We start from the raw sequence: 23486 nt of genomic DNA, 5'->3' as shown, positions 1-23486 counted from the left end.
TCTGTATCTAATTTCCTCACTGGGTGCTTTTACCACGTTGGAACCCTTTGAATTAAATCATCCTGCTTTTCCAACTAGGGTTGTAGCTTAGCTGGTAATAAAAACATGAATAAACTTTGAAAGAAAACAGACTTTGCATCCATTACCTAATATATCACCTAAGTAAATCTCTACACCATCAAATTGTTAAGGACTCAATAACTTCGAGAAAAGCCAACATTACCTGATCTTCGTACGTGAAGTGAGCGAACGGCGTCACGCTCTTCACCACCCGTTCGTTAATTGGAATTTTGGCGTCCGGGTTGACTCCCTCCCGGAGCTTGGAGTCGGCGGCTCGTTTGGCCTGAACCGGGTCTTCCACGGGTTTTGCGATCTGGAAGAAAAAACTTAATAAATCATTTATATAAATGATTTCAATTGAAATCTCCATGTACAGTTTTTTTATTTCTAAACGTATTGGATTAAATATCTATGATAGATGAATTAATTACTATTTTAGCAAGACGTAAATTAAGACAGTAAAGAATCAAGAATATATACAATAAATACAGGAGACCTGTAAGAACTTTAATACCATGACAAGAATATGTACTGTACAACAAATAAGGGAAACCTGTAAGATTCCTATAGTTTACAGCACCAGCATTGAGATTAAAACGAGTCTGAAGGACACTCCAAAATCAAACCATTGTTCTCTAGTCTTGGGTAGTGCCACAGCCTTTGTACCGTGGTCTTCCACTGTCTTGGATTAGAGTTCTCTTGCTTGAGGGTACACCCGGGCATGCTATTCTATCCTATTTCTTTTCCTCTTTTGTTAAAGTTTGTATAGTTTATATAAGAGATATTTATTTTAATGTTGTTACTCTTCTTAAGACATTTTACTTTTCCTTGTTTCCTTTCCTCACTGGGCTATTTTCCCTGTTGGAGCCCCTGGGCTTATAGCATTCTGCTTTTCCAACTAGGGTTGTACCTTAGAGAGTAATAATAATAATAACAATAATAATTGTACAATTAGGAAGCACATTTCACAAATTGGTTACAGCATCGGGAATGAATTCCAAAATACTCTACGGTTTTAACCATTCCTCAAAATAAATAAAGCTAGAACCACCAACAACATGAAAGCCCCTTCGGCCACATAGCAATGCGCATTGCCTGCATAAGCAGGGAGTGCATTGCAACATTCCTATATGAACATATAAATAAAAAATGATCAGCTGAGTCTTCACATACACATCCACATATTACAGTAATATACATAAACATTGTTATTACCAGCGAGGTTATATTTTCACCTGGATTTACCCGACTACTTTTTTACGCGGATCTGTGTGTGGGATTACGTTAAATTTCGTGCTTGATTTTCATCAAATTGCAACAACGGATTGGCATTATGCCCCAGAAGAACCCCTTACATTTTTTAGGTGATCCAGATGAATTCTGGTTAACCCTTTTACCCCCAAAGGACGCACTGGTACGTTTCACAAAAGCCATCCCTTTACCCCCATGGACGTACCGGTACGTCCTTGCAAAAAACTGCTATTTACATTTTTTTTATTTTGTATGTTTTTGATAATTTTTTGAGAGACTTCAGGCATTTTCCAAGAGAATGAGACCAACCTGACCTCCCCATGACAAAAATTAAGGCTGTTAGAGCAATTTAAAAAAAAAAAATATACTGCAAAATGTGCTTGAAAAAAAATAGCCCCTGGGGGTTAAGGGTTGGAAAGTTCCAAATAGCCTGGGGGTAAAAGGGTTAATATTGTTATTATGTAATAGATTTATTCACGGCCAACAAACCAAAGAGGAAACCTTGGACCGAAGACTTATCATCATGCAGTACCGTAGATACAATCACGGCCAACACAAAAAGACGAAATCCTGGTCCGTAGACTTGAGTACAGTAAATCGTTGACAATCTTCATTGCCAGAGGTCTGATATCTACGATTACTGTACTCTTTCTACTTATTATAAGACTCACCGAACACGAGAGGACGCATTTCTTCCACTTGAACTCGTCCAGCACAGTCAGAGCCTTGGTCCTGGACTTCTCGTCGCGGAAAGTCACGTAGGCCCAGTCTTTGTTGGAGCCGGCCGGCTTGATCTTGTGCGCCTTGAGCTGCAAGGTCTCGTTCAGAAGTTTCTTCAGTTGCTGGAAAGATAAAACGATTGTTAGCATTGTTTGAGAGCAAAAAGTCTAATTATAGTCGAGTACTGTTTGCAGGCAAAGGTCAAACTATAGTTTAATACTGTTTGCAGGCAAAGGTCAAACTATAATTCAATACTGTTTGCAAGCAAAGGTCAAATCATAGTCCAGTACTGCTTGCAAGAAAAGGTCAAGTTATGGTCCAATACTGTTTGCAAGAAAAGGTCAAGTTATGGTCCAATACTGTTTGCAAGAAAAGGTCAAGTTATGGTCCAATACTGTTTGCAAGAAAAGGTCAAGTTATGGTCCAATACTGTTTGCAAGCAAAGGTCCTGTTATAGTCATTGGGGGTTAAGTTTTCTGCTATTCCTCAACTGTTTATCTAAGTCACCTTATTAAGTGGTATGAATATCAAAGTCCTGTCCTTAAAAAAACGGCATTAGCCGACTGACCCGCTCAAAGGACGATAGTTGGCACACGTAATGGAAGGAACGACCACCAATTCGTCATCTGCTTTTGTCTATTTATTAGTTAAAACAAGTTAGTCAACTACTCACCCCCATCGCATAATATCGAGGCAGCCACTAATTTCTATCTCAAAATTCTCGGACGTGAACTCCGTGTCTCGCTTCGTCTGTGGCGTTTCCCTGGTCTCCACAGACGCTTCCCTTCCAGTGGAGCCGTTCGTGTCATCTTCCTGTATCTCATCGATGTCGCTGTCCGCCTTGAGGATCAGCTCGTCCTCGGCCTTGCCGGTGCCGTTTTCCTCGTCGTAGTCGTCCTTCGCCTCATCCTCCTCGCTGTTCAGGTGATCCTTGAGCTCAATCATGTCTTGGTCATCGGCCAAGTTTTCTGAAAGACAAAGTTGAGCTTAGTAAAACAAATACATCTGATAGACATAATTATTCTTATGAGAAAAGTTACTACTGCATAGCTAAGAACTAATATATACTCATCCCTTTGAATTTTTATTATATGCAGTAAGTTTCACGAATTCCTTAAGAAATAATTCTCAGTACGGCAGTCGGATATTTGCAAGCTCTCATACCAGTGGAGTGCTTGTCTCGTCAACATCACTTCAAGTACGGTACTTGTACTGAGCTCATTCTAATATAAACAACTTTCAAAATAAAGGATTATTATTCTTTAGTTATAAAAGGATAAAGGAATAATCAGTACCTGTCTACAGCCTCTGTTACATTAAATTGGTGAATTTGAAAGAACATTTAATGAACACTTGGAATAACAACGTTAACGGCCCTTTCAATTATGGAAATACGACGCAGATTAACTGGAGATTTGCCGACCGAGAATGGATAAAACTTCACTGAATAGACCCAGAATATGATCCCAGAATATAATGAAATCTTGATATAAATTTATATATGATATACTGTTGGCAGGAACCGTTGATTGATTGATTTTGGGTTTTTCCGTCATCCTGACATACATCAAGCTTTGTTGAAACAACTAAAAACACGATGCAATCTTGACACAGAACTACGGATGAAGATGAAATAACGGCTAGCAAAATAAAAACTAATTACCCACAAAGCTTCAAGATCCATATCCCAGAAGAGGACGATACAAAGAAATTAATCTAATCCACTTCAACTAATATATACAATTGAATCCCAAAGTCCTATTCTACTGTTGTACCTTTTCAGTGGCTCCTTTACTCATAAACAAATCATAAAAACAAACAACTTTTATGTTCGACTGCCAGCATCTTTTATCACTAACTACTATTAACCATCATAATAAATATCGAACCAAGAACATGTTAAACATTTACACTCAGGAAATTTCAACAGCCTTCTGCCATGTAAAAATTTAAATTCTATTCATATCTATTTTCCCTTACCATACAAACCCGAATCATTTATCAGGAGAATGTTTTTAGCGTAACTACAAGGCGACTTAAAATTCTTAAATAGGAGACCCTAGGGGATACGTCAAAGCACTTTGGTCCTGCACAGGAGCTAAGATGACACCTCTTGTCAACCCCAACGACATAAGCATGAAAATACAGCCGGCAATAAGCCAAGTCACTAGCAGGAACGGGTTGACGTCAAGGATGGCGAGGTTGTAGACTCTACTAGACATGGTCCAGCTTGAATGGTCCCTGAACTCCCGTCCAACTGATTACCAGGCAGAGATGTTTCCGGAACAGAAAGGAAAGTCACCTCGGTCCAGGCTAATCGTAACGAGGAGATGAAGGAGGATTGAAGTCGTGGCTGGCTGATTTCTATATCCAGTCTAAGCATTCCTGACCGTAGGTAATGGAGATCTTAAAAGCTTTCCAATGAATAGTGACAAGAAAAACACACCCTTTACTTAAGCTTGGAGGGGATACCACAGGCTCTAGCAGGTCCTCTAAAGGTGACGTTCTCCTATCGACAGATTGCGGAAGACTGACGACAAATCTCCACATACAACCATAAAAACTAAACAAGTTCCAGGAGATAGAAAAGGGTAGGAATTAGGGGAGCGTAGTGGTAGATCCTTCGCCGCAACGAATGGACCCAAAGTGTACCAGTCCTCATAAAGGGTCTGAACACGTTTCAAGTAATGGGATGCGAATACAGATTTACTTCTCCAAAAAGTTGTATCCATTATGCTTTGCAGAGAACAATTTTGTTTAAAAGCTACCGAAGTAGCTACCGCTCTTACTTCGTGTGTTTTCACCTCAAGCAGTCTAAGCTCTGCCTCACCTCACTGGGCATGAGCTTCTCTAATCAAAAGCCTTATGAAAAAGGATAAGGCGTTCTTCGACATAGGCTGCGATGGCTTCTTAACTGCGCACCAGAGAGCCTCCGAGCTGCCTCTTAAACTCTTTGTTCTGGGATGGAGTCAGTTGTGACTTTTTTGAACTTATTAGAAGTCCCAACTCTTTTGCCAATCCAAAGTCATCTGAAGAGCCTTCAAGCAGCGATCGGCTGAGGGAGCTCTTATGAGCCAATCGTCCAAGTACAGGGAGGCCCTGATGCCTCTTGAGTGCAGCATGCTCACCACACTCAGCATGATCTTCGTGAATATCAGAGGGCTGTGCAGAGACCGAAACATAAGGCTCGGAACTGGAAGACCTCCTTCCCGTACACGAACCTCAGATAACGTCTGCAACTTGGATGTATTGAGACATGAAAATAAGCGTCCTGGAGGTCCAACGATACCATTCAGTCGCCTTTCCTTACTGCTGCCAGCATGGTTTTCTGAGTTTCCATGGTGAACTTCGAATTCTGGACCTAGTTGTTGAGGGCACTTACATCTAGAACCGGTCTCCATTCCCCTGAACTCTTGGGAACCAGGAACAAACGGTTGTAAAACCCTGGCGATTCCAAGTCCCGCACCCTCTCTATCGCTCTTTTTTCCAGCAAGAGAGACATCTGAAGCTGCATGGCCTGCCTCTTCGGTCCTTCCCTGTATTTGGGCGAGAGATCCACAGGATCTGTGGCTAAAGAAGGCTTTGATAAGAATGGGATTTTGTATCCTTCCTTTAGAACACGAACGGACCAAGGGTCCGCTCCCCTTACCTCCCACGCTTGCCAGAAGTAACTTAGCCTGGCTCCCACTACTGCTTGAAGGCGAGGACAGTCAGACCCTGCCTCGACTGTACTTAGCTCCTCTTTTCTTAGACTTCCTCGCATCGGGCTTGAAATTACCTCTCGCGGTAGGCTTACCACGAAAGGGTTCAGCAGTCTGGGAATATGACGTCCCTTCTTTCGTTCTACGAGAAGAAAAAGATGTAGGCAACACCTTCCTAGCTGTTTTGGCAACCAAATCATGAGTAGCCTTCTGAGTCAATGCTGCAGCCACCTCCCTCACTAAATCCTGCGGGAATAGAGCAGAAGACATAGGAGCAAAAAGTAACTCCGATCTCTGACATGGAGTGACTCCCACCGAGAGGAAGGAACACAAAGTTGCCCTCTTCTTCACGACTCCTGCAGTGAACAGGGCAGCCAACTCCTTAGAACCATCTCTAACTGCCTTGTCCATACAAGACATAAGCTGGATAAGGTTACTCGTGTCAGTGCCCTTCATTTCCGTTACTTTTCTACCCAAGGCTCCCAGAGACCAGTCAAGAAAATTAAACACTTCAAAAGCCCTGAACAAACCTTTCAAGAGATGGTCAAACTCCGACAATGACCACCACACTTTAGTCTTCCTCATGGCTAGATGCCGAGAAGAGTCCACTAGGCTCGAGAAGTCCACCTGAGCAGACGCAGGAACCCCCAAACCTAAGACTTCGCGTTTCACACCAAACGCTCGATTTGGAAGCTAGTTTGGCTGGTGGAAAAGCGAAACATGTCTTGCCAAGAGCTTTCTTTGAGTCCATCTGCACTCCCATTAATTTCAATGCTCTCTTAGAGGAGCGGGAGAGAACCATTTTGGTGAAAAGGGATGTCCTAGCTGCTTTACCGAGTAAATTCCGAAGGAGGAGACCGCAGGGCAACAGGGGTAAAATGGTCTGGAAATAACTCCATGAAGACCAGCATTAGTTTCTTGAGGTCCACCGAATGTTGAGGTGGCTTATCCTCTTCTCCTACTGAAATGTCATCCAATTGTTCCTCCTGAGAGAAAACCTCATCTGGATCTTCCTCCGACAATTCAGCCACTGGAGTTGTGCCTTGATCAGAAAGGCGATGTTCCTGTGCAGGCGCATCAGTGCTGACATGGGCGCGCTTGCGCTGTTCAAAATTGCCATCCGACTGAAAATCACTAGCCTTGAGTTTGCTGTCACGATCGGTTTGTGAAACAGCATCAACCTGATGCGCTGCGAAAACAGTCGACTGCCGTGTAGTCATGGATTGGCTGACATGAGGAGTCATGGATTGGCTGACATGAGGAGTCATGGATTGGCTGACATGAGGAGTCATGGATTGACTGCCTAGAACTGTCGCGGGTAGCTTGATGAATAGAGCCATGGGTAGAATCTGGCTGGCGCTGGTGCTGAGGCTCCGCCGCTCATGCTGACGCGCCGCCACGTCATGGGTTGACTGGCGTGTGTCGTCACGCTAACACTTAGCGTCTGCCTGCTGCTGACGCCCCGCGGCGTCATGGGTTAACTGCTGTGTGTCGTCACGCTGATGCTTAGCGTCTGCTTGCCGCTGGCGCTGACGCTCCATCTCGCGCCCGCTCCCATCCTGCCGCTTAGCGGCCCGCTCTGTTCCCTGGCAAGCGTCGTCACGTTTGGAAGACTGACGATCGGCTGTATGCGCAATCGATAGATGTTGTGAAGCAGAGCTCTGACGAGATGCATCCACCTCAACCCACTGTTGAACGCTGCGACTGGGAGACTGCCTGTGCGATAACATGTCAGTACAAGAGAAAACAGGCCGCCTGTGCGACAACGGGTCTACAACGGAAGACTGACGCCCAGTCGCACTGTCAACAACAGGCCGATAAGACTGCATAAGCAACGAGAGCTGCTGTTTCATGCCCAACAACATAGACCAGTTGGGATCACCTTGAGGCGATATTTGCGCCGCCTCTCCCAATGCGAATTCGCCTTCCTCATCGTTACCGAACCGCTCCCCGCTTTCGGAAGACGAGCACCAGTCCGATGGAAGCGGCTGAGCATGAACCGTAACACCCGAACCAGAAATTAGTTGCGCATATGACTGAATCAAATCTTTATCTATATCAGAACCCACGTCAGAGCACTTCGCAGGCGAACACTCGTCAAGGGCCCGAAAACGTTCCGGTGTATCCCAATGACTACAGCCTGGCTGTTGCGGAGAGGAAACGCGCCGCTGTTCCACCGACTGCGCTTTTCTCTTAAGCGGTCTAGAGGCTTGCCGCCACATCTCATCACGTGACCCTTCATCCGAAGAAGGAGATGAAGCACTAACCTCACCTTTCCTACGGTGAGGTTGAGCGACCTGTGATATGACAGCAGGATCACTCGAGGGGACGTCTGTGCTATTGATGAAGCCTCTCGTTCCCTTTCGCCGTTCAACATAACTTCTCCCCTGGGTCCGGGAGCTTGACAGAGGTCTTAGGCTAGGCAAACGACAGGATCGCGCAGACGCACCCTCCACAACACTGAACACATTAGTCGAACTCTTTACACTTGATCGGTCGCCAGTGCGACAACTTTTAAGTAAATTAATATTCGACATAATTTGCTTTTTGTCCGCAGCAAATGATTCCACTCTCACAACGAGCGCTTGAATAGCGGACAACATAGCCTTCATCGTAGGCTCTTTCGGCTCTTGATCTACCACTACGGGGGAAGGAATAGGATCAATGACATCAGATACAGGTAAATCCACATTACGGGAAGAACTTAGTCTAATCCTGTCTCTCTCAAATTTCTGAGTATAACGCTCATAAGCTACCCACTCATTTTCGGTTAACGAAGAACATTCTTCACACCGATCCCCAAAAGTACAAGATTTACCCCTACATTTTACACAAATTGTATGTGGATCAACAGAACCCTTAGGAAGGCGAGTGCGACAACCTTTAATACACTTCCTATATACAAGGGAGGGGTCGGCCATATTGAAAAGTTACGAGAGAGATCCCCCCAAAAATAACAAGAGTCAAAATTAACTAAATAAACCCAAAACAATAAAGATTTCAAGAAATTATGAAAGAGAAATCACTTATGCGAGAGCCCAAAAAAAAAAGATAGTACATCACCAAATAAACCGTCTAAATCAAAATAATCTGCGAGAGAATTTCCAACGTTCCAGCCCCTATGGCGGCAGAGAAGATCTGAAGTGGTTGGATTAGTTCGGCCTGTCTACAGCAAGGGCGGTAGTATACACCTGGCATATCTGCGATAGCCGGGAGATTTTGAATATTTCTGCCGGGCGTCCAGGGACTTTAGCCATTCTTATATAACCAGCGGGTAAGTTTTATGTTTAAAAATGACAAACTCTCATCACAGATAGGTGGTCTAATATCAAAGGGTACCTATTCCATTACCACCAAAGTTGTCTTTCAATCTAAATCTATTTATACAAACAATTGGATGAATTTAAGAGACAATGTACAGATAAGCAGTTCACTTTTTAATTTATGTTTTGATTAAACAGGAATTATTTTATAAAAACACTCATAATTTCAGTAAGGGAGAAGACACTTTACCAGAAATATTCTCTCTCTTTGCCTCAACTTTCCCAACTCAAACATGTTTCGCTATGATGTAGAAATAGTTAAAGATGTGAACGAAGGAATGGAAGATACAGTATAAACAAGACCCTGTAATGTTGGTACTCAGACAAGGAAATTAAAAGAAATTACTGATAATGGAAAGGACGAACTTAATTGGTTCCAAGAATCCCACCCTACAAAACATAAACTCTACTTACCACTCTCCTTTCTGATTAAGAAATCCATTTCCCAGACCACCTCCTGTGGCTTGTGGGACGATTCGCATTCAAATCTGAAAAACATATCTTGTTAGAAAGAGTCTCAAGGCTTTCTATTAATTAGGTAATTTTGGGTACTCACTAGCTGTACATTGGCTCCACTCATTTTTCCATTGCTAGAGTCTATTATTATTATTATTTTTACTTGCTAAGCTACAACCCTAGTTGGAAAAGCAAGATGGTATAAACCCAGGGGCCCCAACAGGGAAAATAACCCAGTGAGGAAAGGAAACAAGGGAAAATATATTTTAAGAACAATGACATTTAGATAAATATTTCCTAATATAAACTATGAAAACTTTAACCAAAATGAGGAAGAGAAACAAGATAGAATAGTGTGCCTGAGTGTGCCCTCAAGCAAGAGAACTCTAACCCAAGACAGTGGAAGACCATGGTACAGAGGCTATAGCACTACCCAAGACTAGAGAACAATGGTTTGATTTTGGAGTGTCCTTCTCCTAGAAGAGCTGCTTACCATAGCTAAAGAGTCTCATTTGAATAGACCTTAAGTTGTCTTATTTGATGGTAGTATGATCATTGCCCTAAATTTTCAGAATGCGCTCTCTCAACATAAATATCTAATTTCCTATGTTATTTATCCTATAAAAACTAATTTCAAAGTACGATACGGGATATGTGTAGTGATAATAAGGAAGAGAAGCAATAATTCACGCAAAGTAGACTGTAATGATGAACTAAATTTGCTCATTTCCCTTTTTACCCTTATCTATATACTAGCCACTACAATCTCAGCTTGCTCTCTCAATATTTCAGTTCTACATTGGGCATCAGTATATTTTACAGTGAATGTCCTGAATATTTAGCTTTTCCTAATGCAGATAAAAAAAAGACACCACAAAAAGGCAATTCACCATCTGCAACTTCTTATTCCGAATAAGGGATAATAAATGTAATGAGCCACCAGTAGCCCAAGCGCACAGGTGGCTTATTGAAGGATAAAGCAAAGGGAATGAATCGTCACACCCCCAACCCCATTTCAATAAGGACCCAGCGACCTAGGATAGAGTAGACATTATTAACGGGTTATTGTGACTCTTCAGATTACTTCTTTGAATATGATCACTGCCTCGGTAGCATTGATTTTGTTTTCTATCTTAATAGATCTGATGATTTTCTTTTCATCATTACTGCATTCTGCCAATAAGAAGGCAAAATTCATCCTTCATCATCATGGGTAAGGTAGATCCAATGCGGGTCAAAATTGGGCATAATGCAATTTACAAAATGAGTACACAAAGAAGGTAAAGTACGGTTTACAGCGTCACATTTTGAGAAGTATTATCTCTCATCTTCAGGCTGGAGTGTTTGAAATGGTGCTGGTAACCCTGCTTCCAAAGTTCCCATTCCCATAAACCTGCTTACCATAAGACAAGTCGTAACCCTGCGTTTCCTTCCAAAGTACCCATTCCTATAAACCTGCTTACCCTAAGACAAGTCGTAACCCTGCGTTTCCTTCCAAAGTACCCATTCCTATAAACCTGCTTACCCTAAGACAAGTCGTAACCCTGCGTTTCCTTCCAAAGTACCCATTCCTATAAACCTGCTTACCCTAAGACAAGTCGTAACCCGGTGTTTCCTTCCCATGCACCCATCCCTAAAACCCCTCTTACCCTAAGACAAGTCATAACCCTACGTTCCCTTCTCAAGTACCCATTCCTATAACACCACTTACCCTAAGACAAGTCATAACCCTGTGATTCCTTCCCATGCACCCATCCCTATAACCCCACTTGGAGTCTTTGTATATCAGCGGTCAGTTCCTCCAGCGAGCATAAAATATGGACATCAACTAACCTAAACTTCCCCCCTTAACCTAACCTACAAGATGTGTCCTTACCTACTTAACTGAAGGGGTTGGTAAGGGACCCCTGCGACCCCCTTACACTGCTGTATTCTTAGTTAGCCGTCGCCATACATACAGATGACCGCTATCATACATACAACCCCCTCCTCCCGGTTTATCCTAAGGCAAGTCATACCCAAGTGTTTGGAGAACAAATATTTGGTTACAACTTTATAATATTCTTGTGTGGACACATGACACTCTCTGACATGTACAAGGTTATGTGTATATGAGCTGTCTTACTATGTAAATTAGTATACTATACAGTACAAGTGTGGCGGAAATTCTGTTAATAATTAAATAATTAACACCTTTTAGGGGCCAAAGGTTAAAATGATCGTAAGCGGGACAAGATCTTGGGGACTGGGATTCAAGTATAAATCAACGAATTTAAGTCTACAATCTTTACATATATCATAAATTACTTTTATAAAGTATTACAAATATTTAAATTACTCTTACCTATTTATTTCACATCTAAATAAAGCACTGTACTAAGGGACTGCTTTTTAACACTTAAGATTGATGGTTTGTTTACATTTGGTATCAGGGTTGCCATGATTTGAAAATGAGAAAAGGCCAATTTTAATTAAACGCGGCTTTAAAAGGCCGAGCCATTAGTAGAAAAAGGCCAAATATATAGTATTTACGACCCAGCTTTTTTCAAGATATTACTAAAGGCCAACTAATTAAAAAAAGAACAAATTTTAGGTTTTTTTTGGCCTGAAAAAAAGGCCAAACTGGCAACCGTACTTGGTATCCAATACCCGGAAGAAAAGTAAAAAGGTTCCAACTTTTAAATTTATTTTGCGTTTTTTAAATACATATTTATGCTTTATTTGAGTTTTAATACTTGTTTAAAGGTTTATATATAAGTTTTAGTTGTATTTTAATTTATTTCATGTCTTTCTATGGGAAAATACAATACGGAATATGAAATGTTAATACACATGCTGGCATTATTTAGGCCAACCAAACAAAGGCCATTTTGTGTATTGTAATGCAGTTTCCAGTATATTATCATAAATTTATTCATCATTATTATTTTGATTAAATATTCATTATATATTATGTACAAATGACCAATATTACATTTAAATGCAATGTTCAATCCATATATAAAGATTTAGTCATTTCAGTACAATGGGAAACATTTATGTTGATACTTAGGCCTATATATAATCATATAAAAACACATATTAGCAGAGTATACATTAATGTATGTGCTGTCCTTCATACATTATCATATGTCTAAAATATTTAAAACAGGTTCCATAAGTCATCATATTGCTATTTTCATTCTTGCCCAAAAACAAAACGAATTGTGAACCTTCTTTTCTCTTCGAAATCTTCTCATTACTTTACTATCAAGGCTCATATATTCGGTTCTTAATTAGGTAAAAAATCAGCTGTTTTCCTTTAATGATTCAAAGTCAAGTTTTGCTATTCTCTTCTTCATCAGTTTCCATGTTGCGCAAATCAACCATTTCTTTCGTTTTGCTCCAATTTACTGTCTGATTGTGATGTTGGCAGATTCCCTAAGGATTTAAACTTATTTCACAATGAATATTCGAATCTATTTCTATCTCATCATCAGGTAATATTTCAAAGACTGCAATTCTGTTTCAGCACGCTATAGCAATCATTTTCACTACTTGTGTTATCTTAGTATTTCAATGTCATATCTGGGAATTATGAAATAGGGTTGCATTACTTTACATGATCTTCAACTCGTGTCTCAATTGTAGAGACTGAAGTTTGTCGTTTCTTCCTATATCAGGTCTCTGTCTCCATCTGCTATCCAGTAGTGACTTTTCACATTTAATTATTGCTAAAATAGTCAAATTAGTTGCGATATTTTCCACAGAAAGGTATCAAAGTATGCTTTTGTATATTTGTGTTCAAGCAGTGTGTTCCCTATTATGTTATTCTGAAAAAAATACTTCCTGAAATGGAGTGCCATGCTCTCTCCCAGAATTTAGAAACCACTTTCCTCCAAGGCTTTTATTTTCGAATCCAGTCCAAGTCTCTCAGTGAATACACATATCCAAGCCATACTTCACAAAAACTGACGTAAGGTGCTCTAATTTGCTTTCCTAGTTCAATTTTGGACAGTTTCCATTACGTCAAGCTTTACTTGGATGTTTAAACTTAAGATATTTATTTACTTATTATCGTGAGATACTTTGCACTCTAATCCCACTTGAAAGGGCTTGCCAGAACTAATGGACATTTGTACCATCTGAGAGTTCACTTAAGGCTACTCATCTTTCTCTTAACTCTCTCTCCCTTACTGAAAATCTCTTTGTTATATGCCTTTAAGAGCAAATAACTTAGGTGTTTGTTTAAAAATATACATAAATATATATATATATATATATATATATATATATATATATATATATATATGTATATATATATATAATGATGCATACTGTATATATTTATATATATATAAACGTATAACTTGCACAAAATATACATGTATATGTATTGTTACGCTACTGGTAACAATACTACTGAATCCAAGACTGATAATAAGATTTAGTATAAAATAGAGGCGAGAAAAACTAGAGGAAAACTTAATCTTATATTTGAACAAGACTACAAGTAGAAATAATCTATATAAAACTAAGTTTATCTTTCAAGAACCCCCAAATAACCCCATAAAACACTTAAAACTGAAAAGCATAACTTAATAGAATAAAGTAAATGATTTAATGCAATTCCTGGGGGAGCAAACTACGAAATACTAGAGACAATCAAATAAAACCTTTACACTTACACAGACTCATTGAATCTACTTAAATTCAAACTGTCAAAGATTAAACTATAACAGTAAGACCAACCAAACACAAACATCATTTCAATAGAAATACATAAATTTCATTAAAGTATATATGGGGAAACAATGCCAATATTAAGAATACTTTATAACAACTTTCCTTTAAGAGGAGAGAACATTGTAGATCCAAGTAACTGATAAGAATTTTCAGTATACAGAATCCAAAGCCATCATCTGTTAAGCATGTCAGCTATGGGGTTTAATCTTACCTTTGATATGCAATACCCCAATTTCATACTGCTGTAGGACCAAGGCCTATAGAGTTAAATGAAGTTTTTTAATTTTACTTAAAAAAGACTATGGATTAATATAAGAAAAAAAACTAGGTGGATTATCTAGCATTAATTTTATTTACAAGAAAAAAATGTGGTTTATATACGAATCAATTTTTTTCAAGAGCATGAAGGAGAGTCCAAGCCTCCTTCTCCACTACTCTGGGAACTCTGGAGGCGGCTTCAGTTTACTTGGAGGTTAAAAGAAATCTGGTGTAGTAAATCATAGTCACTGGTCTGCATCAAAACTGCTCCTTCAGCCACATCACCAGCTTCTACTTTGAGATGAACAGCTTGTCTGATTCAGATAGCCTTCAACACAGAAGACTTTAGATTCAATAGCTGCAAATGCACGTTGACAATCTTCTGTCCACTAGAGTCAATCTTAGGGCTGGCGAGATTAATCATTGGTACAGCAACTTAGTTGTAAAGTTGATAGAACCTCTATAAAATATAGCCATAATAGAGGGTTGTGAGTAGGCAATTGACTCATTCCGCTCCCAACATCCATGACCCAAGTTGAGACTTCTTCCAATGGTAGTTTTTTGCCAGGTCTTCTGCAAGGCTAAGAAAAAGGCTAGGGAACAGGTCTCACGATCTTCTAATGTTTTTCCCAAGTCTCCTTCTGGACCAGTGTCTTCAATGACAACATTTCTCAACTGAAACAGAAAATGTTATTTTTATTAATAAAATAAATTTTTGAATATACTTACCCGATAATCATGTAGCTGTCAACTCCGTTGCCCGACAGAATTCTATGGAGGGATACGCCAGCTATCACAATACTAGATGGGGGTGTACTTACCAGCGCCACCTGTGGCCAGGTACTCAATCATTTGTTGTTGACACCTCCTCAATTATTCCTCGGTCCACTGGTTCTCTCTGGGGAGGAAAGGGAGGGTCGATTAAATCATGATTATCGGGTAAGTATATTCAAAAATTTATTTTATTAATAAAAATAAAATTTTTCAATATTAAACTTACCCGATAATCATGTAGCCGATTCACACCCAGGGAGGTGGGTGAAAACCAGTGTACATGATTAAAGGATAGCTAAGTATCCCAAATTTCATATAACAGTTATCTCAAATAACAATGAAATAATAAGTACCTGGTAAGGAAGTCGAATAGAACCGTTACTCTGCCTTTTATTTAAAGTTCGTCTTCCTTACTGAGCGCAGCGTTCCTCTTGGAGGCTGAATCAACCCAAAGGTGCCAAAGTACAAGGGGTTGCAACCCTACTAAAGGACCTCTACCAAACCTTTAACCCAGGCGCTTCTCAAGAATGAATAGACCACCCGCCAAATCCAAGGATGCGGAAGGCTTCTTAGCCTACCGTAACAACCATAAAAACAACAATAAAAGTATTCAAGAGAAAGGTTAAAAAGGTTATGGGATTATGGGAATGTAGTGGCTGAGCCCTCACCTACTACTGCACTCGCTGCTACGAATGGTCCCAGGGTGTAGCAGTTCTCGTAAAGAGACTGGACATCTTTCAGATAAAATGATGCAAACACTGACTTGCTCCTCCAATAGGTTGCATCCATAATGCTCTGCAGAGAACGGTTTTTATTAAAGGCCAACGAAGTAGCTACAGCTCTTACTTCGTGGGTCCTTACCTTCAGCAATGCAAGGTCTTCCTCCTTTAAGTGAGAATGTGCTTCTCTGATCAGAAGCCTTATATAGTACGAAAGCCCATTCTTGGACATGGGTCTCGAGGGTTTCTTGATGGCACACCATAAGGCTTCTGACTGTCCTCGAATAGGTTTAGACCTCTTCAGATAATATTTGAGAGCTCTGACAGGGCAAAGAACTCTCTCTAGTTCGTTACCTACCATGTTGGAGAGGCTAGGTATTTCGAACGATCTAGGCCAAGGACGTGAAGGAAGCTCGTTCTTTGCTAGGAATCCAAGCTGAAAAGAACATGTAGCTGATTCGGTTGTGAAACCAATGTTCTTGCTGAAGGCATGAACCTCACTGACTCTCTTAGCTGTTGCAAGGCAAACGAGAAAAGCAGTCTTGAGGGTAAGATCCTTGAAGGAAGCTGACTGGAGAGGTTCGAACCTAGATGTCATAAGGAACCTTAAGACTACGTCCAGATTCCAGCCTGGAGTGGAAAGACGACGTTCTTTAGACGTCTCAAAAGACTTGAGAATGTCTTGAAGGTCCTTGTTGGAAGACAGGTCCAAACCCCTGTGGCGGAGGACTGAGGCCAACATGCTCTTATACCCTTTAATCGTAGATGTTGAAAGGGATCTCTCATTCCTAAGATGAAGAAGGAAGTCAGCTATTTGGATCACAGAGGTATTGGTAGAGGATATTGAATTGGCTCTACACCAGCTTCGGAAGACCTCCCACTTAGACTGGTAGACTCTACGAGTGGAAATTCTTCTAGCTCTGGCAATCGCACTGGCTGCCTCCTTCGAAAAGCCTCTAGCTCTAGCGAATCTTTCGACAGTCTGAAGGCAGTCAGTCGAAGAGCGTGGAGGTTTGGGTGCAACCTGTCTACGTGTGGTTGACGTAGAAGGTCCACTCTTAGAGGTAGAGTCCTGGGGAAGTCGACTAGCCATTGACGTACCTCTGTGTACCATTCTCTTGCAGGCCAAAGGGGAGCAACCAGCGTCAGCCGTGTCCCTTCGTGCGAGACGAATTTCTGCAGAACTTTGTTTATAATCTTGAACGGAGGGAATGCGTACAGGTCGAGATGGGACCAGTTCAGAAGAAAAGCATCTACATGAACCGCTGCAGGGTCTGGAACAGGGGAACAATAAAGCGGAAGTCTCTTGGTGATGGAGGTGGCAAACAGGTCTATGGTAGGTTGACCCCACAACGTCCAAAGTCTGTTGCACACACTCTTGTGGAGGGTCCATTCCGTGGGAATGACCTGATTCCTTCTGCTGAGGCGATCCGCTGAAACATTCATATCGCCCTGGATGAACCTCGTGACCAGTGTGAGGTTTAGACCTCTTGACCAAATGAGGAGGTCCCTTGCGATCTCGTAAAGGCTCCTCGAATGGGTCCCTCCTTGCTTGGAGATGTAAGCCAAGGCTGTGGTGTTGTCTGAATTCACCTCCACCACTTTGCCTAGCAGGAGGGACTTGAAGTTCAACAGGGCAAGATGGACTGCTAACAGTTCCTTGCAGTTGATGTGGAGTAATCCTTGTTCCTTGTTCCATACTCCTGAGCATTCCCGTCCGTCCAAGGTCGCACCCCAGCCCGAGTCCGATGCATCCGAGAAGAGATGAAGATGGGGGGTCTGGATGGCCAATGATAGACCCTCCTTGAGAAGAAGATTGTGCTTCCACCACCGGAGAGTGGTCTTCATCTCTTGGTTGATAGGGATAGAGACTGCTTCTAGAGTCGAGCCCTTGTCCCAATGAGCTGCAAGATGGAATTGAAGCGGGCGGAGGTGGAGTCTCCCTAGCTCGACAAACAGGGCCAGAGATGAGAGGGTCCCTGTGAGACTCATCCACTGTCTCACTGAGCAATTGCTCCTCTTCAGCATGCTCATGATGCACTGTAGGGCTTGGTTTATCCTGGGGGCCGATGGAAAAGCCCGAAAATCCCGACTCTGAATCTCCATTCCCAGGTACACAATGGATTGGGAGGGAATGAGTTGAGATTTCTCTATATTGACTAATAGACCTAGGTCTCTGATTAGATCTAAAGTCCAAGAGAGGTTCTCCAGACAACGACGACTCGTGGAGGCTCTCAACAGCCAGTCGTCTAGGTAGAGGGAGGCTCTGATGTTCGATAAGTGCAGGAATTTCGCTACATTCCTCATCAGATGAGTAAAGACCATAGGAGCTGTGCTTAGGCCAAAACACAGGGCTTGGAACTGATAGACAACCTTTCCGAAAACGAATCTCAGGAAAGGTTGGGAGTCTGGATGAATGGGAACGTGAAAGTATGCATCTTTCAAGTCCAACGAGACCATCCAGTCCTCCTGTCTGACCGCTGCTAAGACCGACTTGGTCGTCTCCATTGTGAACGTCTGCTTGGTGACATACTCGTTGAGAGAGCTGACGTCCAGCACCGGTCTCCAACCTCCTGTCTTTTTGGCCACAAGAAAGAGACGGTTGTAGAAGCCCGGGGATTGATGGTCCCGGACTATAACCACTGCCTTCTTCTGCACAAGTAGCGACACCTCCTGTTGCAATGCTAGCCTCTTGTCCTCTTCTTTGTAGTTGGGAGAGAGGTTGATGGGCGATGTGGTCAGAGGCGGTTTGAGGCAGAATGGAATCCTGTAACCGTACCTCAGCCAACTGACAGACTGTGCGTCTGCACCTCTCTTCTCCCAGGCTTGCCAGAAGATCTTGAGCCTGGCTCCTACTGTTGTCTGGAGAATCTGAGAGTCAGTGCTTTCCCTTAGATGTCCTGGGTCCTTTCTTAGACTTGCCCCTGTGAGAGTCTGGACGGGAGCTTCCTCGGCTGGGGGCTCTACCACGAAAGGGCGGTATGAACCTAGTGGCCGGGGTATCAGCCACTGGAGAGCGATAAGTCTTGGGGACAGAGGTGGTAACCTTAGACTTACGAGCCGATGAGGCTACAAGATCGTGCGTGTCCTTTTGTATCAGGGCAGCCGACAAGTCCTTAACTAGCTCCTCGGGAAAGAGGAACTTTGAGAGTGGAGCAAAAAGGAGCTGTGACCGCTGGCACGGTGTAATGCTGGCTGAGAGGAAGGTACACAGTTGTTCCCTTTTCTTCAACACCCCTGATACAAATAACGACGCTAGCTCACCCGATCCATCCCTGATAGCCTTATCCATGCAGGACATAATTAACATGGCAGAGTCTTTGTCCGCAGGAGATGTTTTCTTGCTGAGGGCTCCCAGGCACCAGTCGAGAAAGTTGAACATTTCGAAAGCTCTGAACAACCCTTTCAGAAGATGATCCAGGTCTGAGAAGGTCCAACAAACCTTCGAGCGTCTCATCGCAGTCCTCCTAGGCGAGTCCACCAGACTTGAGAAGTCAGCCTGGGCAGAGGCAGGAACTCCCAAGCCTGGTGCTTCCCCTGTGGCATACCAAACGCAACCTTTCGATGCGAGCTTCGTTGGAGGGAACATGAAGGAAGTCTTGCCCAGGTGTTGTTTAGACTGAAGCCACTCCCCTAAGGTCCTTAAGGCCCTCTTGGAGGATCTAGCTAGGACAAGCTTAGTATAGCTCGACTTAGCTTGTTGCACGCCTAGCGAAAACTCAGATGGAGGAGAGCGGGGAACAGCAGAGACGAAGTGGTCAGGGTAAAGCTCCCTGAGTAGAGCCAAGACCTTTCTAAAATCAACAGACAATGGAGAAAGCTTAGACTCCTCCACGTCTGATGAGGGATCAAGATGTGCCTCCTCATCATCCGACACTTCATCAGCAGAAGGTAGCGAAGCAAAAGGACCAGAATGCTGAACCGCAGAGTCAGAACGGGTAGGAACAACAACAGAGGTTTCCTCAACTTGAGGGAAAACCTGAGGTTCAGACTGCATAGGCTGAACAACAGTCGGAGCAGAAGGCAGGTGCAAGGGTGAAGGAGGTTGACTCCTAGCAAGAGTTGCACCCAAGGAGTGCACCAGCTGAGCGGAGGACGGAGGCGGAGTAGTCCGTTCCTGTTCCTGAGAGATGAGTGGAGCATGAGAAGGTTGAGGCTGCGCAGAACAAGGTAAAGTTCTAGCAAGCTGAGGCTCCTGAGGCGCAAGTGCATGGTGTAGATGAGCTTGCCTAGATGAGGGTTGAACTCGGTGCAGCGCTGGTTGAGCAGACAGACTCACGGAGGGGAGAGGTTGTTGTACCCCAACCGAGAGTTGCACCACTGGTGGAGCAGCAAGGGGAGGAGGAGGAAGAGTGTAACTCTCCTGATCCCAAAGCAAGGGTTGCCTTAAAGAAGGCTGAGGCTGAACAACACTGTGAACAGCAAACTCCGAAAGTGGTTCAACATCGTACGCCTGGCAGATGGTGCTGCGACCAGGCGGAGCAGGTGCAGGCTGGGCGAGCACAGGCGGAGGAGGTGCAGGCTGGGCGAGCACAGGTGCAGCGAGAACAGGTGGAGGGAGTGCAGGAGGTGCAACACTCTCAGCCCGACACTCACGCATCAAGTCCGAAAGCTGAACTTGCATGGACTGAAGCAGGGTCCACTTGGGGTCGGCAGAAACGATAACAGACTGAGGTAAAGTCACAGTCGGGGTCTGTATAGGCAGAACCTTACTCCTCTTGGGCGGAGTACAGTCGACCGATGACAGAGGCGAGTCGGAGCTGAGCCAATGACTGCAACCTGGCTGAGCACTCGCTGACTGAACTCTACGTTTAAGCGGTCTCGAGACCTGAGACCAACGTTTCTTCCCTGCATGAAGATCAGCGGACGAGAAGACGGGCTCAATCGTCTGCAGGTGGGAGTGACGGTCTAAGGAAGACACGCCCGCAACCACCGAGGATAATTCTGTGCGCCTAACAAGGCCTGTCGAACCCTTAAGCCCTTCGACATTGCTTCTCCCCTGGGCATGGGAGCTTGCAAGAGGTCCCGGACTGGGAGGACGACTGGCTCGCACAGAAAAATCCTCACGCACCACACTGGCACCACTAGCACTTGGCACTGCACAGACACTAGCACTCGTCACAGCACTGGCACTATTTCCACCCACTGCACTCTTGACCTTCAGTTCTTTAACCTCGGCCATCAGAGACTTATGGTCACTTACCACTGATTCTACTTTATCTCCTAAAGCCTGAATAGCACGCAAAACAGTTGACATATCAGGCGGAGGGCACACAGTAGGTTCGGGGGTAGCCACTACAGGGGTAGGAAAAGGTAGGGGATCATGAGGTGAGGAAAACACAGAAGAGTGAGAAGAACTTCTCCTAGCTCTAGTTCTCTCTAACTTGGATGAATATTTTAAAAGACTTACAAAATCCAATTCCGAAAGTCCGGCGCACTCCTCACACCGATTTTCTAATAGACAGGGCCTGTCCCTACAGTCAGAACAAGCGGTGTGAGGATCTACCGAGACCTTCGGAATACGCCTATTGCAAGACCTACATCGTCTATGGGAGGGAGCTTGCGAAACGTCAGACATCTTGTTTCAAAGAGTAAGTCAAAGGGTGATCCAAAAACAAGCAAAAATTCATTAACCGTTAATCAGAGTTTATATAAAAGCTAACTAGCTAATATAAAAAGGATTCCAGTATGCGACAGCCGTTAATCTAAGAGAATACTTCACCAAATATCCATGAATAAACTCGAAGACCATGAGCGTATCCCAGAACGTCTAGCCGGAAGCACGACAGAGGAATAATTGAGGAGGTGTCAACAACAAATGATTGAGTACCTGGCCACAGGTGGCGCTGGTAAGTACACCCCCATCTAGTATTGTGATAGCTGGCGTATCCCTCCATAGAATTCTGTCGGGCAACGGAGTTGACAGCTACATGATTATCGGGTAAGTTTAATATTGAAAAATTAGGGTTGAAATGTTCACAGCATTTGTCATTTAAAAAGGAAAAAGTGTCTTGAAATTAACTATAGATATGATACAGGCAGAAGCCTTCCTAACATTTTCTGTCAAGGGTACTTTTCTAGTATGTTAATAGAACAGTTAAAAATTTGGCATTTGCAACATAAATGAAAACTCTTATCAAAGGAATGGTGTCTTTAAGGGAGGCAGAGTTCAACTTCCGATAAACTTTCGAGACTTAAGACTAACCTGGTTTTTTGGTAAAAAATGCAGGGTGAGGCCCACGAGTTGGTCACTGTTCTGCCAACCCATTCTGGATAAGAAACTACTTCCCGTTCCATAGCTTCCTGCTTGTAAGGAGGTAAACTGGGTCTCGAACAGACTGGATTAGTCCCAGGTGTCAATACCACATTGTGAAGCCACAGCTGATGGTAAAGGTACATCTGAAGTAGTTATATCAGCCAAGCTTTTTCAAGCTGGGAATTTAATGCATGAAATGTCCTGCAAGATTATAGTGCTAGATATACAAAGTTAACCTCTAATGGTAGGAAGAGTTTATCACCTGTAATCATAGTAGCCATGTTTAACTATCTGAATTTTCACAATCTATTCCATAGAATTTCTAGCGATTCACTTCAACTATCCTATGGTTCTTAAGTCTACCAGGTGTGTAATATAATAGACTTTCCATTAAGGCTTAATGGAATACCTCGTAAAATTTGCTCAAACACTAATTTCTCTTTACTTTTCAAATGTGTCAGCCCGAGCTGATTTCACCCACATCAAAATACTATAGTATGAACATGTTCTACACATTTAATTTACTGCCTTTCAAAAGTTAGGAAAATAATTTCTATAGTATTCAGTGGTAAGCTTGTACGCCTTACAAGCTAACCTCACATTCATAATTGCAGCATCGTTGAAAAGTTAAGACCGAATAGGTAGTTCGCCCCTTACACTTCAAAGCATTGAACTAAAGGGGTCACTATTCTCTGGTGCACTACAAAATATATACAAATAAATTCACCACGACTCATGTACACTAAAACGAAACAATTGAATAAAACACAAAATAAACAACACTTACTGGAGCAACTTACGAAATACTGGAGATACTTAAAGAGTAAAACTTAATAGTTACACAGCGCCAGATAATCTGACCTTAAAACAAATTCTAACTTCCAAAGAAGACTAAACTTCACTCCAACAAGGAGAACTAAATACAAACAAAATCACAGTTCAAACAAGGATTACAGAGTAAATGCTATGGAAGTATAATTAAGGGGGAACTTCACGAAAAAGACAAAATAAATATTACTTGACATTATTAAAGCTAGCATAACATTATGTATACAAAATACACACACACATTAATATATATATATATATATATATATATATATATATATATATATATATATATATATATATATATACGTATATATATATATATATATATATATATATATATATATATATATATATATATATATATATATATATATCAAACCTTTAATATATTTCATAACTGAATTGTAAAGGT

General features: G+C 42.3%; 1 protein-coding gene and 1 long non-coding RNA gene across 2 annotated transcripts; both read right to left on the bottom strand.

Moving 5' to 3' along the window:
- Positions 1 to 227: 227 nt before the first annotated feature.
- Positions 228 to 9527, bottom strand: LOC137636534 (uncharacterized). Its single transcript, XM_068368940.1, has 4 exons — positions 9470 to 9527; positions 2705 to 2999; positions 1983 to 2153; positions 228 to 373 (listed from the first exon to the last, which is right to left on the bottom strand). Exons 1-3 carry the CDS (start codon positions 9495 to 9497, stop codon positions 2147 to 2149), a joined length of 330 nt encoding a protein of 109 aa, XP_068225041.1. The 5' UTR covers positions 9498 to 9527; the 3' UTR covers positions 228 to 373; positions 1983 to 2146.
- Positions 9528 to 14638: 5111 nt separating this feature from the next.
- Positions 14639 to 23187, bottom strand: LOC137636527 (uncharacterized). The gene is made up of 2 exons (XR_011043133.1): positions 22193 to 23187; positions 14639 to 15169 (listed from the first exon to the last, which is right to left on the bottom strand). It is a non-coding gene; the product is annotated as an uncharacterized lncRNA (long non-coding RNA).
- Between the last annotated feature and the right edge of the window lie 299 nt (positions 23188 to 23486).

Source organism: Palaemon carinicauda, unplaced genomic scaffold (genome assembly GCF_036898095.1).
Source record: "Palaemon carinicauda isolate YSFRI2023 unplaced genomic scaffold, ASM3689809v2 scaffold32, whole genome shotgun sequence".
In the NCBI taxonomy this organism is placed as follows: domain Eukaryota; kingdom Metazoa; phylum Arthropoda; class Malacostraca; order Decapoda; family Palaemonidae; genus Palaemon; species Palaemon carinicauda.
Note: the sequence above shows the minus strand (reverse complement) of the source record. Positions and strands in the feature narration are given on the sequence as shown.

Bases quoted from the DNA above. Each gene is read 5' to 3' on its own strand.
- LOC137636534 (XM_068368940.1), bottom strand. From the start codon at position 9,497: ATGGATTTCTTAATCAGAAAGGAGAGTG. The intron at 3,000-9,469 runs GTAAGTAGAGTT...TTTGTCTTTCAG, and splicing joins CTTAATCAGAAAGGAGAGTG to AAAACTTGGCCGATGACCAA.